Below are 22200 nucleotides of genomic sequence, written 5' to 3'. Positions count from 1 at the left end.
TCAATTCAAGATAAGTGTTATAAAAAGGAAGTTTGAAAATCAAAAGCATAATGCTTAGGTTTCTAGTGTTTGAAAAGAAGTGTTAAATGTTTGTGAAATTCTGGTATCAAATATAAGATGTCGAAGGTAATGTTACGACACTGATATCTGTCAACACACAATGGACAAATAAACAGAATGGTAAAGCAAATAACACAAGCAATTGTTAACCCAGTTCGGTGCAACTCACCTACGTCTGGAGGCTACCAAGCCAGGAAGGAAATTCACTAAAATAGAATTAGTTCAAAGACTATCCGTACACTTCAACAAGTTACAGTCTTTCTCACCTAATCTCTACCCGTGCAACTTCTACCTAAGCACTCTTAGATATGAGAACCCACTCACTTCCCTTACAATCACACACCAGTGATCTTAAACAACAATCCCTTGTGAAAAGAAAATACTTTTCAATTACAAACTCTTGATTTTACTTCACAGTTTCAATCAAGAAGACACACTCTTGATCTTGCTTCACAACTTTGATCAAGAAGACACACACTTGATCTTGCTTCACAGCTTTGATCAAGTGGACACACACTCTTGCTTAACAGCTTCAGAGTGACAAATTACAACCACAAATCAGTCAAATTCAATCATCAATGGATGACTTGAATGACCTACAAGTCTTACGACTAAACAGACACAAACCCTAGCTCTCTCTCTCTATTTCGCTCAGTCTTGGTTGTGTGTTCAAACAGGTTTTCTAAGCCCCTTTTTATAGAAGCAATCTGCTGGGCTTGGACATCTTGAAAACCCTAAATCTATTTTCCAATCAAATCTTTTTATAACAGTTGTATAGATCTCCTTGGAAAATAATCAAATCTGGTTGTAATCCCTGATTGAATGCGCCAGCTAGCCATATCTTCAATCAACCAATGATTTCCATTAATTGTGCAATCACAAAACACCAGACATTCATACTGAATGTTCTGTGTACAGGATGTCATGACATCGGGTCTGACATCCTGGAAAAATCCTGCATAATCCAATTTCCTTTTATAGCAGGTACATCCATATCAGATACCATGACATTGTGTATGTCATCTGAAACAATCCTGCATGAACATGTCTTCTATTTAAGCTCCAGCAGGTACAACCAATATCAGAAGCCTTGTCATTGCATGTGGCATTCTGAAACAATCCTGCTTGCACATGTTCTTTAACTCCAGCAGGTACATAGGATATCTCATGTTAAGACATCACACATGACATCTTGTGAACACTCTTTGTTTTACCAAAATTGCTGCCAACAATTAGAATCAACAAACTCCCCCTTTGGCAAATTTTGGCTAAAACATATATCTGTCCTTTTTTGTTCACAAGGCAAACTATCAGCAGTTAAACAACTTAACATTAGTTTAATCAGCAGCAGAAGCAAAACAATTACTAGATATGGCTACTAGTAATACACACATGCACAAGGGTACTTCTCCTCCCCCTAAATCTGTGCAACAATCAACATAATTACTAGTTATGGATGCAACTAGTAAGACACACAAATGCACAGTGCACAAGGGTACTTCTTCTCATAAACACCTTGCTAAAATCCTTGCTATTCTTGTCAGAAATATCCTCAGGGATATTCACCACAAACTCCTTCAAAACACTAGGGTAATGCACTAACAGTTTTCAATAAACCTGCAGACTTGATCAACTCCATAACCTCCTTCACTTCCATAGCATCTTTCCCTGGCTCCTTCTCCATTTTCTTTGCAACACTTGGTTTTAAATGATGAACCAAGGTGTCATCTTCCTCGTCTGAGCTTTCTTCTTCCAAATCAATTACCTTTTCAGCAGTGTCATCTTCCTTATCTGAGCTTTTTCCACTCATTAATTGCTATAAATTCTCATGGATACAAGTCCCCAATTTCCCTCTTAAACATTCAAATTGATTAGCATCCAAAGCCTTTGTAAATATGTCATCTAATTGCATTTCAGTTGTAACATGCTCCAGTGCTATGATTTTCTCTTCCACAAGTTCTCTCATAAAGTGATGACAAATATCAATGTGCTTTGTCCTGCTGTGCTGAACAGGATTTTCGGAAATAGTTGTAGCACTCAGGTTGTCACAGTACACTGTCCTGACATCTTGTGTGACATTATGTTCAGTCACCATTAGTTTCAACCAACCCTGTTGAGAACAGCTACTTCCAGCTGCTATGTATTCAGCTTGATATATAGCACAAACACCATTTTCATCTTTGAATACTTTCGAATGTGTAGGAGCAGGAGTCCTTGCACTCTTCATGCCAATCTTCTTAACATTGTTCTTGGCACATTTGCTTTGAGATAGAAAAATAGACTCTTCTATCTGCTTGACTTGTAGCCCAAGTCCAATAAAGCTCTTCTCAATCTTAGACTACATTTGTCTAACAGCATGTTCTACCATTTGATCTGACCTCCCATCATACCCAATATTATCCACATCTATTTGAGTCACCATGAGCTTTTCTCTTTTATTTTTCACAGATAGGATCTTGTCAATACCTCCCCTCTTGTAACCATTGTTAGTGAGGAACACTATGAGTATCTCATACCAAGCCCTAGGATCTTGCTTCAAACCACATAGGGTTTTCTTCAATCTGTACACATGCCTTCTAGACTGTTCAACATATACTTTTTCTTTCAAGTAGTCATTTGAGATCACTTCCCTTGATCTAGTTGTGACCCTTTTACTTGGATCTCTTTGAATGAGATCTTTGGGATGATCCTTCTGAACTCTGATGGGGGGTCCCTTGTTGACTTTGTCAGGTTCAGCTTGAGGAGGTTCATTCACCTTGTCTGAGAGATCAGCTGGGGAATCATTCAGAGATGTCTTAACATCGTCTGAGACATCAGTCTGTTGGTCATCAACCACACCATTAATAGATTCCATCATTATTTTGATTCTGGAATTAAGGACTCTATATGCTCTGCTGTAGCCCAGAAATAATCTTTTGGGATCCATCTTCCTTCTTTGTTCACTTCTAATTTTGATAACTTGGCTTTCCTTTTCTCCTTGAAGTTTTAGACAAAGATCTTTTAAGACTTCAAACATATCAGATTTGTTTCTTATAAAGTTGATCTAGGTGTATCTGGAGAAGTCATCCACCACTACATATGCAAACTTCTTCCCACCAAGGCTTTCCACCTGCATGGGTCCCATCACCTCCATATGGAAGAGTTCCAAACCTTTGGAAGTGGTGTCATGTCTGAGTTTCTGGTGTGACATCCTTGTCTGACATTTCCCACAGACTTTTCTTTCATCAATCTTCAAGTTGGGAATTCCTCTAACAGCTTCAACAGATATAATCATCTTCATACCTTTAAGATGCATATGGTTCAATCTTTGATGCCATGTCTTCACTCCTTCTTTTTTGACTAAGGTACCCTTTGAAGAGCAACCAATTTGAGAACTCCACATGTAACAATTGTCTTTGGTCCTGACTCCTTTCATGATCACTTCACTTTCTTTGTTAGTAATCAGACATTCAGTTTTAGTGAAGTTAACATTTAGACCTTGGTCACATAGTTGACTGATGCTTATTAGATTTGCAGTCAACCCCTTAACAAGTAGGACCTTGTCAAGTTCAGGAACTCCAAGACAATCAAGCTTGCCTATCCCCTTAATTTCACCCTTTGCTCCATCACCAAAGGTTACATAGCTTATGGCATGAGGATGAAGATCAGTTATCAGGTCTATGTTTCCAGTCATGTGTCTGGAACAACCACTATAAAAATACCACTCTTCTTTGGCTGAGACTCTGAGGGGAATGTGAGCTATTAGACTTGTAACATTAGTCTTAGGAATCCATTGCTTCTTGTTGATAGGCCTGTGCTGTTTGGGTCTGGGTTGATAGTGAGTTTGATGATGAACAGGGCTAGGATAACCATACAGCTTATAGCAGAAGGGCTTCAGGTGACCAAATTTCCCACAGTAATGGCATCTCCATCTTTGGTATTTCCCTTTCTGCTGTCTTCTCTTCTGATGTTGTGACATATGATGTGACATCACAGGTTTGCTTTTACTATGGCTGCATTTAGGTTTGGCTTGAGGTTTGCAACCAGTGTAACTGCACTCAGGCTTAGATTCATTATACCCAATACCAGATTTGTCTCCTGTTATTTTTCCAGTTTGGAGAATCTTGTCTAGGGAGTCAGATCCATTGTTTAACATTCTTACATACTTGGTCATCTCTTCTAGTTTAGAATTCAAAAACATAGCTTCAGTTTTTAACTTGGAGATGATTTCCACATGGTCTTCCTTCTCATTCTTCAGTTGTACTATCTTTTGGCTTTCAACTTGTTGACTTCCATCTATCTTGGCCTTCAGAACCACTACTTCTGTTTTTAATTTGGAGATGGTTTCCAAGTGTTCTACCTTCTCATTCTCAAGTTGAGTTATTTCCTTCTTCTGGCTTTCAACCTGTTTACACCACTCTACACTTTTGAGACACAACTTTCTATAGGTAGTGGCCAACTCTTCAAAGGTTACTTCACCATCACTTGAGTCTTCATCAGAATCCCATCTTCCAGTCAAGGCAGTCATAAGATTTGCAGATTCTTCTGTTTCACTTCCATCTGACCAAGTGGCAGCAAGACTCCTCTTCTGTTTCTTGAGGTAGGTCCCACATTCAGTTCTAATGTATCCATACCCATCACATTCATGGCACTGAACTCCTTTTTCTTCTTTGGGCTTTTCATCTGACCTTGTTCTTCTTCCAATATTGTTGGATTTACTGATGTCAGATGCGATGTTCTTGACATTAGCCTTAGATCTTTCATCCATCTTTTTCACTAGCTTGTTGAACTGTCTTCCCAGCATTGCTACATCATCTCCCAAATCTTCATCAATATCTGGACCACCTTCCTCCTCTTCCTCCTCAGTGTTTGACTTGAATGTTATGCTTTTGGCTTTCCTTTCAACACCATCATTTAATCCTAACTCAAAGGTTTGGAGGGAACCAATTAGCTCATCTACCCTTATGTTGGAGATGTCTTGAGACTCTTCTATGGCAGTCACCTTCATTGCAAATCTCTTAGGGAGTGACCCGAGTATTTTTCTCACCAACTTTTCATTTGTCATCTTCTCTCCCAAGGCTCCTGAAGCATTAGCAATCTCAAGGATACTCATGTGAAATTCATGAATGTTTTCATCTTCTTTCATCCTTAAGTTTTCAAACTTGGAGGTGAGCAGCTGAAGTCTAGACATCTTTACCCTAGTGGTGCCTTCATGAGTGATCTTGAGAATGTTCCAAGCATCTTTGGCCACTTCACAGTTATTTACCAGCCTGAAAATATTCTTGTCTACCCCATTGAATATTGCATTCAAGGCTTTAGAGTTTCCAAGAGCAAGATCATCCTCCTCCTTGGACCATTGTTCTTCAGGCTTCTTCTCAGTGGTGGCTTCTCCTTCTTTAGTAATGACATGATGCACCCAACCTTTTAGCACAGCTTTCCAAGCCTTGTTATCAAGGGATTTCAGAAACGCTACCATTCTAGGTTTCCAATAGTCATAGTTAGAACCATCCAAGATTGGTGGCCTATGAACAGATCCTCCATCTCTCTCCATTGTACCAGAAAGTATTGCCCCTAGATCTCACCCAGAACCAGAGCAGGATGCCTGCTCTGATACCAATTGAAATTCTGGTATCAGATATAAGATGTCGAAGGTAATGTTACGACACTGATATCTGTCAACACACAATGGATAAATAAACAGAATGGTAAAGCAAATAACACAAGCAATTGTTAACCCAGTTCGGTGCAACTCACCTACGTCTGGGGGCTACCAAGCCAGGAAGGAAATTCACTAAAATAGAATTAGTTCAAAGACTATCCGTACACTTCAACAAGTTATAGTCTTTCTCACCTAATCTCTACCCGTGCAACTTCTACCTAAGCACTCTTAAATATGAGAACCCACTCACTTCCCTTGCAATCACACACCAGTGATCTTAAACAACAATCCCTTGTGAAAAGAAAATACTTTTCAATTACAAACTCTTGATTTTACTTCACAGTTTCAATCAAGAAGACACACTCTTGATCTTGCTTCATATCTTTGGTCAAGAAGACACACACTTGATCTTGCTTCACAGCTTTGATCAAGTGGACACACACTCTTGCTTAACAGCTTTAGAGTGACAAATTACAACCACAAATCAGTCCAATTCAATCATCAATGGATGACTTGAATGACCTACAAGTCGTACGACTAAACAGACACAAACCCTAGCTCTCTCTCTCTATTTCGCTCAGTCTTGGTTGTGTGTTCAAACAGGTTTTCTAAGCCCCTTTTTATAGAAGCAATCTGCTGGGCTTGGACATCTTGAAAACCCTAAATCTATTTTCCAATCAAATCTTTTTATAACAGCTGTATAGATCTCCTTGGAAAATAATCAAATCTGGTTGTAATCCCTGATTGAATGTGCCAGCTAGCCATATCTTCAATCAACCAATGATTGCCATTAATTGTGCAATCACAAAACATCAGACATTCATACTGAATGTTCTGTGTACAGGATGTCATGACATCGGGTCTGACATCCTGGAAAAATCCTGCATAATCCAATTTCCTTTTATAGCAGGTACATCCATATCAGATACCATGACATTGTGTATGTCATCTGAAACAATCCTGCATGAACATGTCTTCTATTTAAGCTCCACCAGGTACAACCAATATCAGAAGCCTTGTCATTGTATGTGGCATTCTGAAACAATCCTGCTTGCACATGTTCTTTAACTCCAGCAGGTACATAGGATATCTCATGTTAAGACATCACACATGACATCTTGTGAACACTCTTTGTTTTACCAAAATTGCTGCCAACACTTAGAATCAACAGTTTGCACAAAAAGTTTTGGCTTGGGTTAGAGTGGAGAGAAGAAGAATGGCTAAAGTCCTAATCATACAAGAGATAAGGGATAAGAGAACAAGACCACAAATGGAGTTCCTCTCTTGAGATCATATTGATGATCTAAGTAGCTCCCATCCTTTGGAATATGCAAGCAAAATAATAGTAAGCTCAAGCAACAATCAAACAAGTCTCTTATGAGATCCTCAATGCATCTTGTATCCTTCACTTGGGATGAACATGGTAATGGTTCTTCAATTTGAGCTCTCATAGGATTCCCTAGCACAAGAGCACACACATCAAAAGTTTTATGAAACAAATCAAGAATGGACAAGAGTGAGTTTAGAGATTTGGTCTTTCTAATCCATCTTCAATATTTATAGCATTCTAAAGGCTCAATTGCCTAGTTGCTCTTTGACTCCAAATTTGCATAGGGTAAGTCCTAAGATATAAGTCCAATTGTCCATTTCTTTGCATTTGGTCCACAATAATCAAAATAAAACACAAGCACAATGATATATACATAATTATGTGCTCAAGTGAGCAAAAGGCAAATTGCATTAACATAAACATGTGCCCAAATGAGCAAAGGAAAAAGTAAATGAATAATATGTACAAGAATAGTAAATTGCATAAAAGTAAAGTGCAAGAAGTAAATGTTAATGGTTAATGGTTAATGTTAGTAGTTAGTGTGCCATAAGACAAATTTAGCGCTATGTTAAGCAATCGTAATTGGACTTATGTAGAAGTCACAACTATCTGAGGCCGGTCAATAATAATGTAGGCAACAACACAAGTTAGAAGTCTTGATTAGTGAACCAAGTTCCAACAACTTGCCATGCCAAAAAGAGGAAGAGAAATGATCTTGTATTGGTTTAAGTCCTTTGCATGATTTAAGAAGCAATCTATCCTTAATGCAAAGCCATTCACTTGATCACTTGATCAAGATGAATTAGATTTGAATCAAGGAAGATTAAACCTCCCTAATCAATGCTAACTTATCAACCTTTAACTCATTGATCAAAAAAGAAAAGAAGAAGAAGAAGATGAAGAAGATGGATAATGGAAATGAAGAAAATAAAGTGCATCAAATGAAAAGGAATGTACCAATCCATAAATGTTAACCAAAGATAGGGAAGATCAAGGTCAAACCATAAAAATCAGAAATGAGATGAAGATTGGAAGTCAAGAAATAAACAAAATATTTTTGGCATTTTTAATATTTGAAAATAAACTTGAATTAAAATATTAAAGAAAGGTCAAACTTCAAAATCACCTCAAATCAACTTTAAAAAGTCCAAGTGAATTATCCCAAGTTCAACAAGGTCAAACAAAGTTTGACAAAAAATTTCAGCATTTTTAAAAGTCAGAAACTATTTTTAATCAATTAAAAATGAGGAAAAATAACCTAATTGAACTAAAATCTCAAATAAATCTCAAATCAATTAATAAATTGATGAGAATATTTTTCATAGATCCATCATCATTCAAATAGGTTGAGAAAATATTTTTGTATTTTTGAATATCAAAAACTATTTAAAATGAATTAAAAATAACCAGAAAAGAGAAAATTATTAAAAAATAGCAAATGATAAAATAAAAAATATTAAAAATCATTTTTAGAAACTAGAATTTAAAAGAGAAATAATGCAATTGGTCCCATATTTTTTGGACCAATAATAAAAGAGATATGGATTTTAGAAATAAAATGGAATTAAAAAAATGAAATAGAAAATAAAATCAGAATTAATAAATGGCAAAAAAGCGTGAGCCCTTGGATCTGAGCTTATTAATTGAGCTGGCAGATCCAAGCATCCAGAGGCGCGCGTCCAACATGTTCCACGGTCAATGCAACCACACGTGGTATTTAAAAAAGTCATAAGAATGGAGCGTGGAGATTAGATCTGGAGATTGAGATCAATGGTTCACAATCAATCTGGCAATGAGACGGTGGCCAGCGCCACCGTCTTCTCCGGTGAGCTCCGGCGAAGGTCAAAAAACACAGAGGTTCAAATGCTTACTAAAATGGACAATCCAGGCACCGTTCGAAAGGTGAAGTGATGTACATCACTCCTATACCACTCACTTCCACTCTAGATTCATATCAAGAGAGAAATTAGAGATGGAAGTTTGGTGATGTTCAACTGAACTTGCTCGATTTCAACAATTAAGCACTCAATAATAATGCCTCTATAGAGAGGACTTCAGACAACACAATATCAAGGTTAATGGATCAAAGAATAAGGAGATTCGAAGCAAAAACCAGTTGATCAAAACCTTTGGATTATGAAGATTTGAGTCCCTTTCCTTGGTTCCTTTTTCAAAACAGAACTTCAATAGATCAAATGATGAAGGTCTAGGAACTTTAGATCTGAAAATTCAACCAAATGCAATTGAATTTCAGATCTGAATTTTTGAAGAAAGATGAACTTTGTTCCTTTAGTATGGTTAGGGATTCACTCTTGCAGCATTTCAGGCGCCTTTAGGTTGCAGAATTATGAAGCATAGCACATGTATTTATAGCTGGAAAGGGCTGAGTGCATGAGTTAACTCGTGTGCATGGCAAATGGATTTTTCATTGCATGGGCTTGTGTGATCATGTGGAAGGCCCAATGAAGACTGAAATGACCTGCTGAGTTCATGTGAATTGCAAATGGACGTGTACATTAAGTGTAATCAGCTCATGCATGGCAATTTGAATGAAATTTCACAAAATGCACTTAATCTTCATGTCTTCGAAAATGGTGCTTCCCAACTCCAAATGCCACCTTATGAGTAATGGTTAGAGATCTTGCTGCATAAGGAACAAATGATATGTTGATCAAAATTTCAATTGGGCCTTGGAAATTAGTGAATTTTGAGTTTAAAGTGTAGGGTGCAAAACATGCATGAGTGAAGTTTCCAAATTTGGCCAATGTTCAAGCCCTTCTGTCTCTATGATTCAAGCTCCAAATGATAAAACCTTAAACATGAAAGTTGTAGATATTTTCAAGACAATAAATTTGGACTTAAAGTTTTCATCATTTGGATTTTTAATGAAGAAGTTATGGGCACTTGAAGTTGGACTTTTTTTCCATTTCAATGCATTTGGTCCAAAGTGACCTATAATGTTTTGCATTATCACATGTATTTCTTTTGAGATTTTGAAATTTTTCTCAACATAACATTTGAAGTGGACATAATAAGCTTTCCAATGCATTTGGTTCCACCTCAAGATCATAAAAAATGAATCAGTTATGTTCTTGGGAAGTTGACCTAAAATTAGGGTTTCAGTCAAAATGACCTATAATGTCTTGGAATGGATGATGATCTTCCAAGACTCAAATCATTTTTTGATGAACATAAAAGTTGTTCATATTATCCTTAAGAACATGTTTTCTCTTAGGATCATATCCATTGGACCAACACAAAAAAAGTTAGCCCTCAGTGCATTTCAAAAATAAACAGATGAATTGACTGATCAACTTCTCAAGTCCACCACTCATATCTTGATGAATTGATGATTTGAGGGCTCTCAAATAAGTTCAAATATGCATGGGATGATGAATTAAAGAACTTTCCTTGATGTTATTTGACCATGGGCTGAGGTTGCTTCATGAGCAAGGCATTGTTGATGATCAGATGAATTAGGGTTTCCTTGGGGAACAAACCTCAAATCCTTTGACTTGCTTTGATCAAAATGATGAATTGAGATACTAGGGAGGCATATTTGATGGATGAGAGCTTTGGGAACCATTACCATGCTTGCTTTCATCTTCTCTTGACCTTATCATTGCACAAAGGATCTCCTAGAAGCTTTTAGACCTTGTGATTGCTCAAGCTATAAACAAGAAATGTTAGTGACATATTTTTGTGTTTTTGGTTATCAAATAAAATGAGAAAAGCAATGATATACAATTCAAGCATGCTTGATGATCTCAAACCACTCACAAGAGGTCCCACCCAAAGGCAAGAGGAACCAAGATGCTTATGATCCTTGAGGCTTTGCAAATGCAATGTTATGATGCCATGAGGGATCTTAGGGCCAAAATTGGGGTCTTACAATATTGATAAGTGTTTTAGGTTGTATACAACTTATTGGTATTTTTCCATATTAGATAGGTGGATGAAATTCATTCCTGACGAGTTATCTTCGTTACTTTAATTACTCGCTCATATGTTTTACTTTCCATATCTATACGCTTTCAAACACAAGCGTAAAATCGTAGAGACTGTTGAATGGCATTGATGCCGCAACGATCCTTGTGCATACAAAAAAACCTGGAATACTTTCAACTTAACTTTTACTCTCTCGCTGTTATACTGCATCTCGAACAAAAGGCTATAGATGTCAGACAAGATGTCATTGGTGCTGATCTGAAAGCAATTATGGAGCTTCTGAAGAAACCTCATGCTCTATGATTTAGTCACCTTGTGTTTTTATCTTTTCTGAATATTTGCATCTCATTTTTTTTTGTTAATAGAAAAACTTTTCTTCAGTATCTTTTTTGTCTTTTTATTTATCTTTTTGTTGATGACAAAAGGGGGAGAGATAGAGATTATTTAAGCACCTGAATTTGATGATTATTCTACTGCTGCTTAATATAATTTCTGAAGATTATGTTAAAGAGTTTTAATTAACATGGATAGGACTTAGGGGGAGCTTACAAACCTCACCCTCTAAACTATCAGACTCATGGGGGTTTATAAACCTCAAACCCTGAAGTCAACATGTTAATTAAAGAGATTTAATTAACCTCGATAGAACTAAGGGAGAGCTTACAAACCTCACCCTATGGACTATCAGACTCGGGGAGAGCTTACAAACCTCTGATCCTGAAGTCAATATGTTAATTAAATCAACAATCATTGTTCTTAAATACTATTGTTTGTCATCATCAAAAAGGGGGAGATTGTTGGAACAAAATTGGTTGATACCACACCCCCTTGAGTTTTGACGATATCAAAGTATTTAAAGAAAAACAAGTAACAAACCTGTGCCTACCCACGCACGGGGTACGTTTTTGGGTGAGATATGGTTTTGGACGCTCATTTGTTTGCAAGCTATTATAAAAGTTGAAAGTTGAAAAAAGAAAAAAAAACTTAAGAATAATAGTAAATTTAAGTTGAAATAGTAAAAAATGTAGAAGATGAAAGGTAAACAACAATATCAAGAATAATATGATTAAAAATAAAAATTATTAAAACTTGTATTTTATAAATTATTGTTTTAGTTTTTTTTATAAATAAGACAATTATTTTATAAGATATAATACCTTTTTAAAATATATACTCAATCTTTTTAAAGCTCCCTTAATTTTTTCACATATTTGAAAAAAATGATCGATACATTTCTATTATTCAATATTTGAATTAGTAGTAAAGTTGTCCTCGTTTATAACAATAATATTTTTTTTCGCATATAAAAAAATTTGAATCATTGATGTATTTTTTCCCGTATATAAATATTATTATTTTTTTGATATTATTTAAAAAAATATTTGAATCAATAGTAAAGTTATTTCCGTATATACAAATATTTGAATCACCGATGTATTTTTTCCGATATATAAATATTATTTTTGTTTTAACAATAGTTATAAAAATATTTAAATCAATAGTAAAGTTATATCCATATATAAAAGTATTTAAATCAATAATATATTTTTTCTCGTATATAAATATTATATTTCTTTTGACAATATTTATAAAAAATTTGGACAAACTAAAAAATAACAATACTTTATAATATATGTTTCCAGGAATTGGTTTTTCATTGGTTAGTGATATTTTGATTCTCTAACATATTGGTTAGTGATATTTCCAGGATTATTTTGTGAACTATTTTGTTAGAGAATCAAAATATCACTAACCAATGAAAAACCAATTCCTGGAAACATATGTCGGTACTCGCTGACAATTCTCCTCTTATCACAGGGATGAAGTCAGTCCCTACACTTTTTTGACTGTTAACACCTTCATTATAATGGGAATAACACTTTCTTCAGCTTCATTGATTTTCAAACGTTCTACCTTGTCTTCCACATCATAATTTCCACATTCTGTTCCACTTTATCACCTTCAAATATCAACCACATTAATAAAATAAATTTATATCAGATGAAAAAGATTTTAGATAAGAGTTTTCAGAAAGAAAAAAAAACACAACATTAAAAAACCAAAATATATCTGAGCAGGAAACTCAGCAGTAGAAGCAACAATAACAAATCAGTGCAGATTTAAGAAGAAAGCAACACAAGAAGGTAGAACAAAAAAACCTAAAAATCAAAACGTTAGAGACATATCTATACAAATCTCTACAAAACCCAAAAATCTGCAATCACTTATAGATTGCCATCTGCCAAATATGCAATAAATCAAACTAAGATAACAAATCTGGATTTTAGGATGGAAAAAAAACTATGATGAATCAGAATGGAAAACGAAAAGATACTGAAAAATATAAGATTAAGAAGAATGAAGATGATGAACAAACCACCTTAAAGCTTTGTGGTTTTTCGGATTGGTTGATGTTGTTGATTGTCCAAATTGACATGAATAAGAAATTGTAGTCAAAGAGAGAATAGAGACAAGATGAAAGATAGAATGAGTTCGGAGAGAGAGAAACGAGGGTTGGTAGTATCTTCACATTGCTTAGTTCGGAGAGAGAGAAAAATAATATTAGGATACAGAACTTGTAAAGGAATGAAAATCAGATAGTTGGTTTGAAACTACAACTTGAACAACCATGTGTTATTTGACTTAAACCAAAAGAATTAATAGTTGATACACAATAATTTAGGTAAACGTGTTAGTTTGGTTGTAAAAAGTAAATTTTGGGCACAAATGCCCACATATTGGTGATGTATCCATTTTTAAGGGAAGTGTAAATTTTTGTTTTCCACAACGACTAATTTTATTATATTATAGATTGGGTATTCTAACATCTATTCAAGTTTGCAAGATTATATCATTAAGAATAGATAAAGAAAAGCTTAACGAAGCTGCATCTAAAGATCAGACTCTGGATCTGAAAATCACTTCTAAAGACTTTATCTCTGATGGAGATCTAGAATCTGAAGACGACGACTCTGAAGAAAGTCATCCTCTGGTGACCCAAACTCTGAAACTTCAGAAACCAAGAAGTGGACTCTGATGTTATCAGCCTCTGAAGAGTGAAGTATGAAGGAAGTCAATCTTTGAAGCATAATCTTTTTAACTAAGGCAACTCTGACTGACTCAGAGACTTTTTGATCACGTGAAGACTTAAGGAAAAATCTCTTCTTTTATGCATGGGCCTCAACGGATCATTTATCTTAAAGAAAGATGCTTTGTTGATGTGTCTAATCAAGTACAAAGCTAGCCAAACCTTTTTGGTGAAAGTCTCCAACGTCTCATCCCTTCTGGTTCTTACAAGTTTGGCCTTAAGGTTTTGGATGAAGTTCCTAGAGTCATGGACCTTAATCAGGTCTACGTCCTACAATGAGCAATCCGCTTTATGACAAGATTGACAAAAAAAGTCTACTCTAGGTGGGGTCTTCGTATTATTCATTCAAGGTCTATTGTAGGTTGGGGATAAAACTACACATTTGCCAAAGCAAAACTAGTTCTAAAAGGGGTCCTTAAAGTCATGGACCTTTTATGAACCAATGTCATGCGACGGGAGAGCCATCTAATAACGAGATCCACAAAGAGGTCTACTCTATGGGGAGTTTTCATGCTAGTCATACAAGGTGTGCACCTTTGGGGCTAACACTACACTTACTATCACACTCTACCTTACCACAAACCTATAACTGTGGTAAAATCCTTCTTCCAATTGTTGTGAACGGTATATTTTGCACTACTATTTTTAAAGTGGATTTTGAGAAAGTTTATGACTCTATGAGTTTGGATTTTTTTTGATTTATATGTTAGATTTGTGTTTAATTATAAGTGGAAATCTTAGATTGTACACTGTGTTTTTGCTAGGAATCTCGCAGTATTGGTCAATGGCTTCCCAACTCAAGATATTAGCATACAAAGGGGATTTAAGTAAGGGGACCCTTTAACTCTTTTCTTTTTTTTCTTTTTCTTTCTTGTGGCTGAAGGGTAAGCGGTTTGATTAATAGGGTCATTGAGTTAGGGTTTTTCACTGATTTTAGGATATGAGTCTCATATTTAGTGGTCCCTCGTCTTAAATATGCAGATGATACTCTTATCTTAACGGATCAATTAGTTAAAAACTTTTAGACTATTAAGGCTATTCTTAGGAGTTTTAAGCTAGCTTTTGGCCTCCGAGTGAATTTCTTTAAAAGTAGTATGATAATAATTAATGTAGACTATATTTTTTTAAATTCTACTGATGACTTTCTTCGGTGTAAAGTTGAGTGGTGGTCGGTGATGATCATAATAACGATTGAAGTGCAGGTTAGTAACATTGATGGTGGTGTCTTAACTTTAAAGTAAAAACATGAATTTAAATTTTATTTTATAAATTTTAAATTTTAGTAAAAAACTATTCTAAAATTAAAATATACATACATTAATGAAAATTAAAATATAGTTGAAATCATAATATTTTCAAAAAATTTATATCTTAAAAATATTTTTTATAAAATGTTATTTGAATTAGTTTCAAAATTAAATAATTTTTAAAAAAATTTAATATTTAAAAAACTTTTAATAAAATGATGAAATATAAATAATTGTTCAAATTAATTTTTATTTAAAAATTTTAAGAATTTTTTTTTATATTTTTATGAAAAAAAAATTTATAATTTTTTTGTACATATGTTACAAGATAAAATCAAAACAAATGGTATATCAATAATAATCTATTCTAGTTTAATAGTCTTTTTGAGCCAGAACTTTATAAGCTTTAAATATTATATTTGGCTATATTTAAAATTTAATTTGACTAGCAAGTAGCAAGACAAAGTTGCCATGCGATGAATGATAAAAAGAAAATTGAATCTACTGATCGAACGGTTTAAAAAACGCAGACCTATTTTTATTTTATAGTTTTAAAACTATAAATTTTAAACTATAACCGCCCGATCTTGATCAGACGGTTACCAAGGCTCCAATGCGTGACTGCACTGTCCTTTAACTCTCCGATAAGAAGATAGAACTCTGTACTAGACATTGTCTTGATAGGGGCAAAAAGGGAAAATGGAGCGCGATTCCGACGTCGGCGAGTGAGAATTTTATTCGCCGGAGAAGCTCAAACCCATGTTCTGAGCTGCATCTAAAATGTTCCTCCGTGTAAAAGTACTACGAAACAAAACCCTACCTCATTTTTTTTTACTTCTTTGTTATCATCTACCTCTTTCAATTCACTTCAGTCATAATCTCACATTTTAGAGTTACAGGAAAATCCACACTCAGACGACAGCATTTCCGGTAATTTCTACTAATTCAATCCAATTACAACTTAATACCTTCTTAATTACCTTAATTATTTTCCAGATGACGACGAGCTTCAAGCTAATCGCACCAATAATGTGCTTTCATTACAAAACAACGCCACTAACAAGGTTCACTTCACACCTAAGCTTATACTTAAATCTCGGTTTGTAAATGTAATCATGATTAATTAATGTTATCTCTTGTTAATTGTAGCAAGAAGAACTACCTCTTCCGGCGCGGTTAGATTTGTTAAAAGGTGCCTCAATTAAACTAACTAACTCATTCTTATCTTTGATGTTGTTAATTGAATACTGTTTTGTATTTTATAGTTAGTTAGTTTTTTAATAACTGTCGCGGTTGCGGTCATCGCAGTGTTGTGGATTACGACAATTTGTTCTTTGTCTTAAAAACGGTGAATAATGGTATTGGTTCAGCACCTTCCGAAACCGTTTTGTCATGGCTGTTTTCACGGTATCGGACAGTTTTTTAAAATTGTTAGTTATAATAATAACCTTCCGAAACCGTTTTGTCATGGCTGTTTTCACGGTATCGGACAGTTTTTTAAAATTGTTAGTTATAATAATAACCTTCTATCAATTTCTGTTAATACTTCACAGGAAGATTCTGTAATCAAAATTCGCCTTCTTCATTTCAGGTATTATTCTGTCTTTGGCTTCTCACTACTGTAATTTAATATTATTATTGTTGTTGTTTATTTATTATTGATTTATTTCTATGGTTGTTATCAGAATTTGCTTGAAGATGAGGAGGTTGAAATGCCTGATTTCAATGAGGGTGGCTTCCAGGATATCTTAGGTGAGGTGGTTGCTGATTCAGGAGATGAAGATATTGTTTCTGAAGATGACGAGGTACTCTCTGAATTTCACTTAGTTTATGATTTTCACTTTATCCTGTTTGTTTGGGCTATTGCTAAATGGTTTCATCTTTTTTGTTTGGAGTAAATAGTCAAATTAGTCTTTTGAAATATATAATGTCGGTTATGTTAGCATATGAATATGGAAATATCACGCCCGATGTTTCTAAATGTTCATTCGTTTAGTTAAACTAGTCCTCGCGATTCAGTGACTATAGGTGTAATTTGCATTAATTTGGGACTAATATGATATGACCAATGTTGTGTCTTTCAGAGGCTAAACTTGGTTATTTACTCTATCTTTGTTTAATCATTTAAGGGTAGCACTGTCCTCTCGACCAGACTACTCCATAAGCATGGTCCTCAAAATATCAGAAAAGATGAAGTTAAAGATGCAAAGAGGAAATCAGAAGCATTGCTTTGTTTTAAAGAAAGTGCATCATGTTCGGCATCCCATGCTACATGTTCCAAGGCAAATTCATCTGGTATCTGCACAAAAGGAAATGTTAATTTCTGGGTTAGAGCACGAGTTACTTGCAATTCCTTGTTGAAACTGAAAATATTTGTTAGTGGGGCTTCTTGTTGAATTTTGAAGTCTCTTATATTTCTTGAGTGCCCTGTGTCATCTTAATATTGGCTACAGATTTTTTAATATGTTCCCCTGCTACATTTGAGGATGTGTAGAATTATACATGCTCTAAAAAAGAGTAAGGTCTTTCTTTTCAGAACTATGTTTAATTAGAAGTATAATTGATAAGCTCTTCTTGTAACTCAATGTCTAGTCTGTAACTGATGAGACGATTGAAGTCTAGGTCATTTGCTATTAATTATGTAGGATTTGTGCAACCATAAAAATATAGATGGAAGATCAACTGAAGAAATTTTTAATATTTTGATCTGGGCCATGATTTATTGCTTTCCCTGCAACAATTTTACAGTGCATCAGTTTTTGGTGACTTTTATTCCCTTGTTGGTCAAACCCGTGATATAATTGTAACAGATTAACAGTTTTTAATAAGGACAGAGGCACATGAGAAACTGTATTTCTATGCTTATTAATTTGCTCGTGTTTAATAACGGAGTAAGACACCAATTTTGCAATTTTTGCCAGTTTCTCACCTTTTGACAGATGAAGTCAAATTCATTTGTAGCATCTAGAATTGCAGATGCATCTTGCTGTATGTGGAGTTTGGACATAACTGTTGTGCCCTGAAACTTTTTTTTTCTTTACAAATGATAGGATCTAGCTTTACGTTTAATTCATCAGGATAGTAACTACATCAATATTTGAATGTAAATATCTGAATATCATATCAAATGGGCAACTGTTGCAGGCATCTGGGGCAAAGCTAAGCCAAGATTTTCATTTTCATCAATGACAACTAAATATGGGCACAATGGCCCTTCAATCTCTAATATTGATAGGCTGCCTGAAATTATGAACTGTGTTAATCCTAGAGCTTCTGCAAGTTTAGACGGAAATCATCTTGAAGATGACGACATAGTGGAATTAGATTTAGACACGGAACCTTCTGAAACTGAAGCTCTTCCACATGAATTTAATCTTCCCATAATGGCTGATCTTTTTGACAACCTCCAAGATAAGACTGATCTGGTAGGTGGAAATTGTAGCAATGCTACCGTTATTCTTTGACACATGTTTACTTTTTCCCTGTATAAAGATCCTTCCATCTCTATTTTCCAGTTTCCACATGAACATCAAAGAAAAGGAAAACCAGTGCAGCTTTTTCAGAAGAGTAGACCCCTCTTGCCAGAGACAGTTGTTGACAGTGAAGACTCCCCTGAACCTGTGGATAGCAGATCATCAAGTGACAATGAGGTATTACTGTTCTAAGATAGCTCTTGTACTTGCTAGCGTATTGTCATATTTGGCTCTAAATCTGTTTGCTTGTACAGGAAAGTGATCAGCATGTGAAAATTACTTTCCCTGGAAAGAAAATGCAGACAATGGCAGATAGATTTCACAATGCTTTAGGGTCTTCGTCTGTTATTGCTGAAAAAGTTGGAGCACTCAATCCATTGAGGTATGAAATTGTAGTTTCCTGGTATTCTTAAACAATTGAATCATTGAATTCAAATTCTTTCTGAACTCAGTGTGTGATTGATTGTCTTGCAAAATTGTGCAGAACTGGAATATTTGAAAAATTACAGCAGGTGATGCAGAGAGAAAAAGAAAGTGACATGGACTTCTCAAAAAAGTTACACGCCGGAGCTAGGCCAGATCGTAAAACTTTTGCTTTTACTCTGTCTGCCTTTTTCATTGTTCTCTAAGTAAAACATCGTTGATGACTTCTCTATTACATAGACAATCATTCATTAGCAGTTTTTTTTTCTTTTCAATTTTTTGGGTTCATGTGTTGCATAAAGCAGATTTTACATTTGTTTTTAACACAAATGAACAAAGATGTTTGACTTAGAAAATAATATCAGGTGAAATTGGCTGTGTTGATGTAAGCATCATTTCAAGATACCTGGACGGAAAGCTGATTGTTTGTCATTGCTCATTTAGCAAGTGTACCGAGGTAAAGTTTTAAAAATAAACAGATTCAATTGCCATGTTTTTTATATGCTTATTATTAGCCTGAAAGTTTATACTTTATACTAAAGAAAATGCTTGGTTAACCTAGGATGCACGCCCAATCTGACACCAACAAGTCTTATATTTCAAGGGTCTGGCTAATGAGTCTCTCATGGACCCTGAGTAAGCAATCAGTAAATAGAAAGTTTTTATTGTAAAGTACAACATTATCATTATAAAAACTTTACTTTCTAACTAAAAGTTTCTATTTTTGTTTCCTTAGCTAATAATACTTTGATGTGTCAAAAAGTTCATATAAAAAAAAATCAAATATCTAAATGACATTGAGTGTCATAAATACCTTTTTTTTACTAGTTTGTATGCGGGGAAAACAGTTAACTAAAGGAAGTTTGGTTATTCAGCATGATTGTCTGTTGAATTATTACAAATGAGAGCATGTTAGTCGTAGAGAATGGAGACTCATAATGGTCCTCTACTCTCTAGTGTTAGCTGTTATTCTATTCGATTTAGGGATTGAGATTTTTCTTATAAATTTCACACCTTTTTAATGGTATTCAATCAAGACTTGTACTAATGAGATGATAATTTTGCTTGAAATAGAACAATCACCTACGAGTAAGATATAGCCTTATTTAGTGTTCGATTAAAAATTGATGGAAGGTGGTCTGTTGTTTTTGCAGAATTTTCCGCTACAAGCTGAGGGAACCGGCTTCAATAGCAGCAAAGGTGGTCAAAGAACCATTATCTTTAGTCCAAGAGTTTGCGACAATGTTGATCTTGAAGTGGGGAGCTTAATTCGTATTCACCCACCGTGGTAAGATTTTTACATTTGTATTCATATACAAATTTAATTGAGCCTAGTTTAATTGTACTATAACTTTGGTACTATTTTATATCTCCACCTTGCTGTGAATTGTAAGTGTTTTTGTTTCTTGATCTATTTTGGTTTGGTTATTGAACAGGAACAAAGTTCAAGTGGGAAATGATAATATTATCTTGTGTTCTTATTTCTCTGAAATCTCATCCCCGATTTGATTCATGTGGTGAGGGCAGACCATGAACATGTAGTGTTCATTCTTTTTTCTTACAAACCAAGGAAAGCCATTCAAACCTCCATTTGTAGTGAATAGAATAGCAAATTAGGGTACCTTCTTACTTTGACTCATGAGTTAAGTACACCTTTGAATTGATGTAAGGGAAATTTTAGGGTTTTTTTATTTTTATTTTTTCACTAACAGTAGCTAGCTAAATGTGCTATAGTCAAGGGGGTTTGTGTTTACTGGAAAATAGAGGGATAAGGGTTACATTTCAATAGAATATAGTGGAGTTAAATGTTGGGTTCTATAGTATTCATTTTAATTTACTCATTTAGAAGTAATAATAAATTAATAATCATGCAGCTGATTGTTCTGCACTACATATGTAATTTCTCTCCACACATCAGAAATGACAAATATTCACAGTTTTTTTTTCCTTCCAATCTAACCAAATTTAAAGGTCAATAGTATTCACTACCAGCAAGAGTTTGTCATGATCAACAGTCATGGACAGTTAAAATCTATTAATTTAGTTGGAGTTTAATATCATGAAATAGAAAATTGTTTGTTTTTATTTTTTAACTTAAAAATGTTTCTTTTTAGTCCTTAATCTACCGATCGTGGTTCTTGAATACAACATTGAATACAAAACTATTAAAGCAAGAAATGTATATTAAGATTTTAACACTGTTCTGAGAACACGTTAATATATTTTATTTGTTAATTCAAGAGTTTTAGAATTGGAGAGAACCATATATAATTTGTTACACCTAACTGAACTCTACTTGCTCAGTTTATATAAGCCAGAGGGAAGTAATATAATGTACTCCTAATACTCCCCCTTCAAATTTATGGTGGTTGATTAAGTTCAAGCTTGTCAAGCACCTTAAGTTTACTTTTGAGAAACAAAAACCTAGTAGTAGAAAGGGGTTTCGTTAATACATCAACCACTGGTCAAATGCAGGAAGATGAGAAACAATCAGATCATTGCTACCTTAAGTTTACTTTTGAGAAACAAAAACATGATAATACGTCAACCGTTGGTCAAATGCAGGAAGATGAGAAACAATCAAATCATTGCTGAGCACCTTCTCTCTAACAAAGAAAATGTCGAGTTCCATGTGTTTGGTTCTGGCATGTAGAACAAGGTTGTGAGCAAGTGACACAACACTTAGGTTATCACACAGGACAGTAGGAGTCTGATGCTTGATGTGCAGTTCCCGCAATAAAGATTGAAGCTAGAGAATCTCTGTTGTAACATGGGCCCTATTCAGCCTCAACACTTGACCTAGCAACTTGAGTTTGCTTTTTAGCCCACCAAGAGACTAGATTTGGACCTAGGAAAATGCAGGCCCGAGAAATGAATCGCCTGTCATCTAGATCGGAGGCCTAGTCTGCATCACAAAAGCCTGTGATAGTAATATGAGTGCTTAGATTTGCAGGGTTAAAAAACAATCCATGAGAGACAGTCCCTTGAAGATA

At 34.8% G+C, this 22200-nt stretch overlaps 1 protein-coding gene across 3 annotated transcripts; it reads left to right on the top strand.

Moving 5' to 3' along the window:
• Window positions 1-15934: 15934 nt before the first annotated feature.
• Window positions 15935-21154, top strand: LOC127083317 (uncharacterized). Of its 3 annotated transcripts, none has more exons than XM_051023627.1 (14): window positions 15938-16109; window positions 16205-16241; window positions 16308-16375; window positions 16461-16503; window positions 16865-16902; window positions 16997-17116; window positions 17441-17606; window positions 18456-18736; window positions 18827-18961; window positions 19039-19166; window positions 19269-19366; window positions 19573-19664; window positions 20362-20495; window positions 20644-21154. In XM_051023627.1, exons 1-14 carry the CDS (start codon window positions 16092-16094, stop codon window positions 20714-20716), a joined length of 1431 nt encoding a protein of 476 aa, XP_050879584.1. In that variant the 5' UTR covers window positions 15938-16091; the 3' UTR covers window positions 20717-21154. The 3 variants fall into 3 exon arrangements, 2 of the variants coding, with proteins under 2 accessions (XP_050879584.1, XP_050879586.1); XM_051023629.1 differs by having other exon boundaries at window positions 15941-16109; window positions 16211-16241; XR_007788383.1 differs by lacking the exon at window positions 20644-21154 and having other exon boundaries at window positions 15935-16109; window positions 19269-19413; window positions 20362-20459.
• Window positions 21155-22200: the final 1046 nt, after the last annotated feature.

The sequence above is a fragment of the Lathyrus oleraceus genome, chromosome 5 (assembly GCF_024323335.1).
Source record: "Lathyrus oleraceus cultivar Zhongwan6 chromosome 5, CAAS_Psat_ZW6_1.0, whole genome shotgun sequence".
NCBI classification, from domain to species: domain Eukaryota; kingdom Viridiplantae; phylum Streptophyta; class Magnoliopsida; order Fabales; family Fabaceae; genus Lathyrus; species Lathyrus oleraceus.
Note: the sequence above shows the minus strand (reverse complement) of the source record. Positions and strands in the feature narration are given on the sequence as shown.

Coding starts and splice junctions, on each gene's coding strand:
- LOC127083317 (XM_051023627.1), top strand. Junction 16,376..16,460: donor AAAACAACGCCACTAACAAG/GTTCACTTCACA, acceptor TGTTAATTGTAG/CAAGAAGAACTACCTCTTCC. Junction 18,962..19,038: donor GATCATCAAGTGACAATGAG/GTATTACTGTTC, acceptor TTGCTTGTACAG/GAAAGTGATCAGCATGTGAA.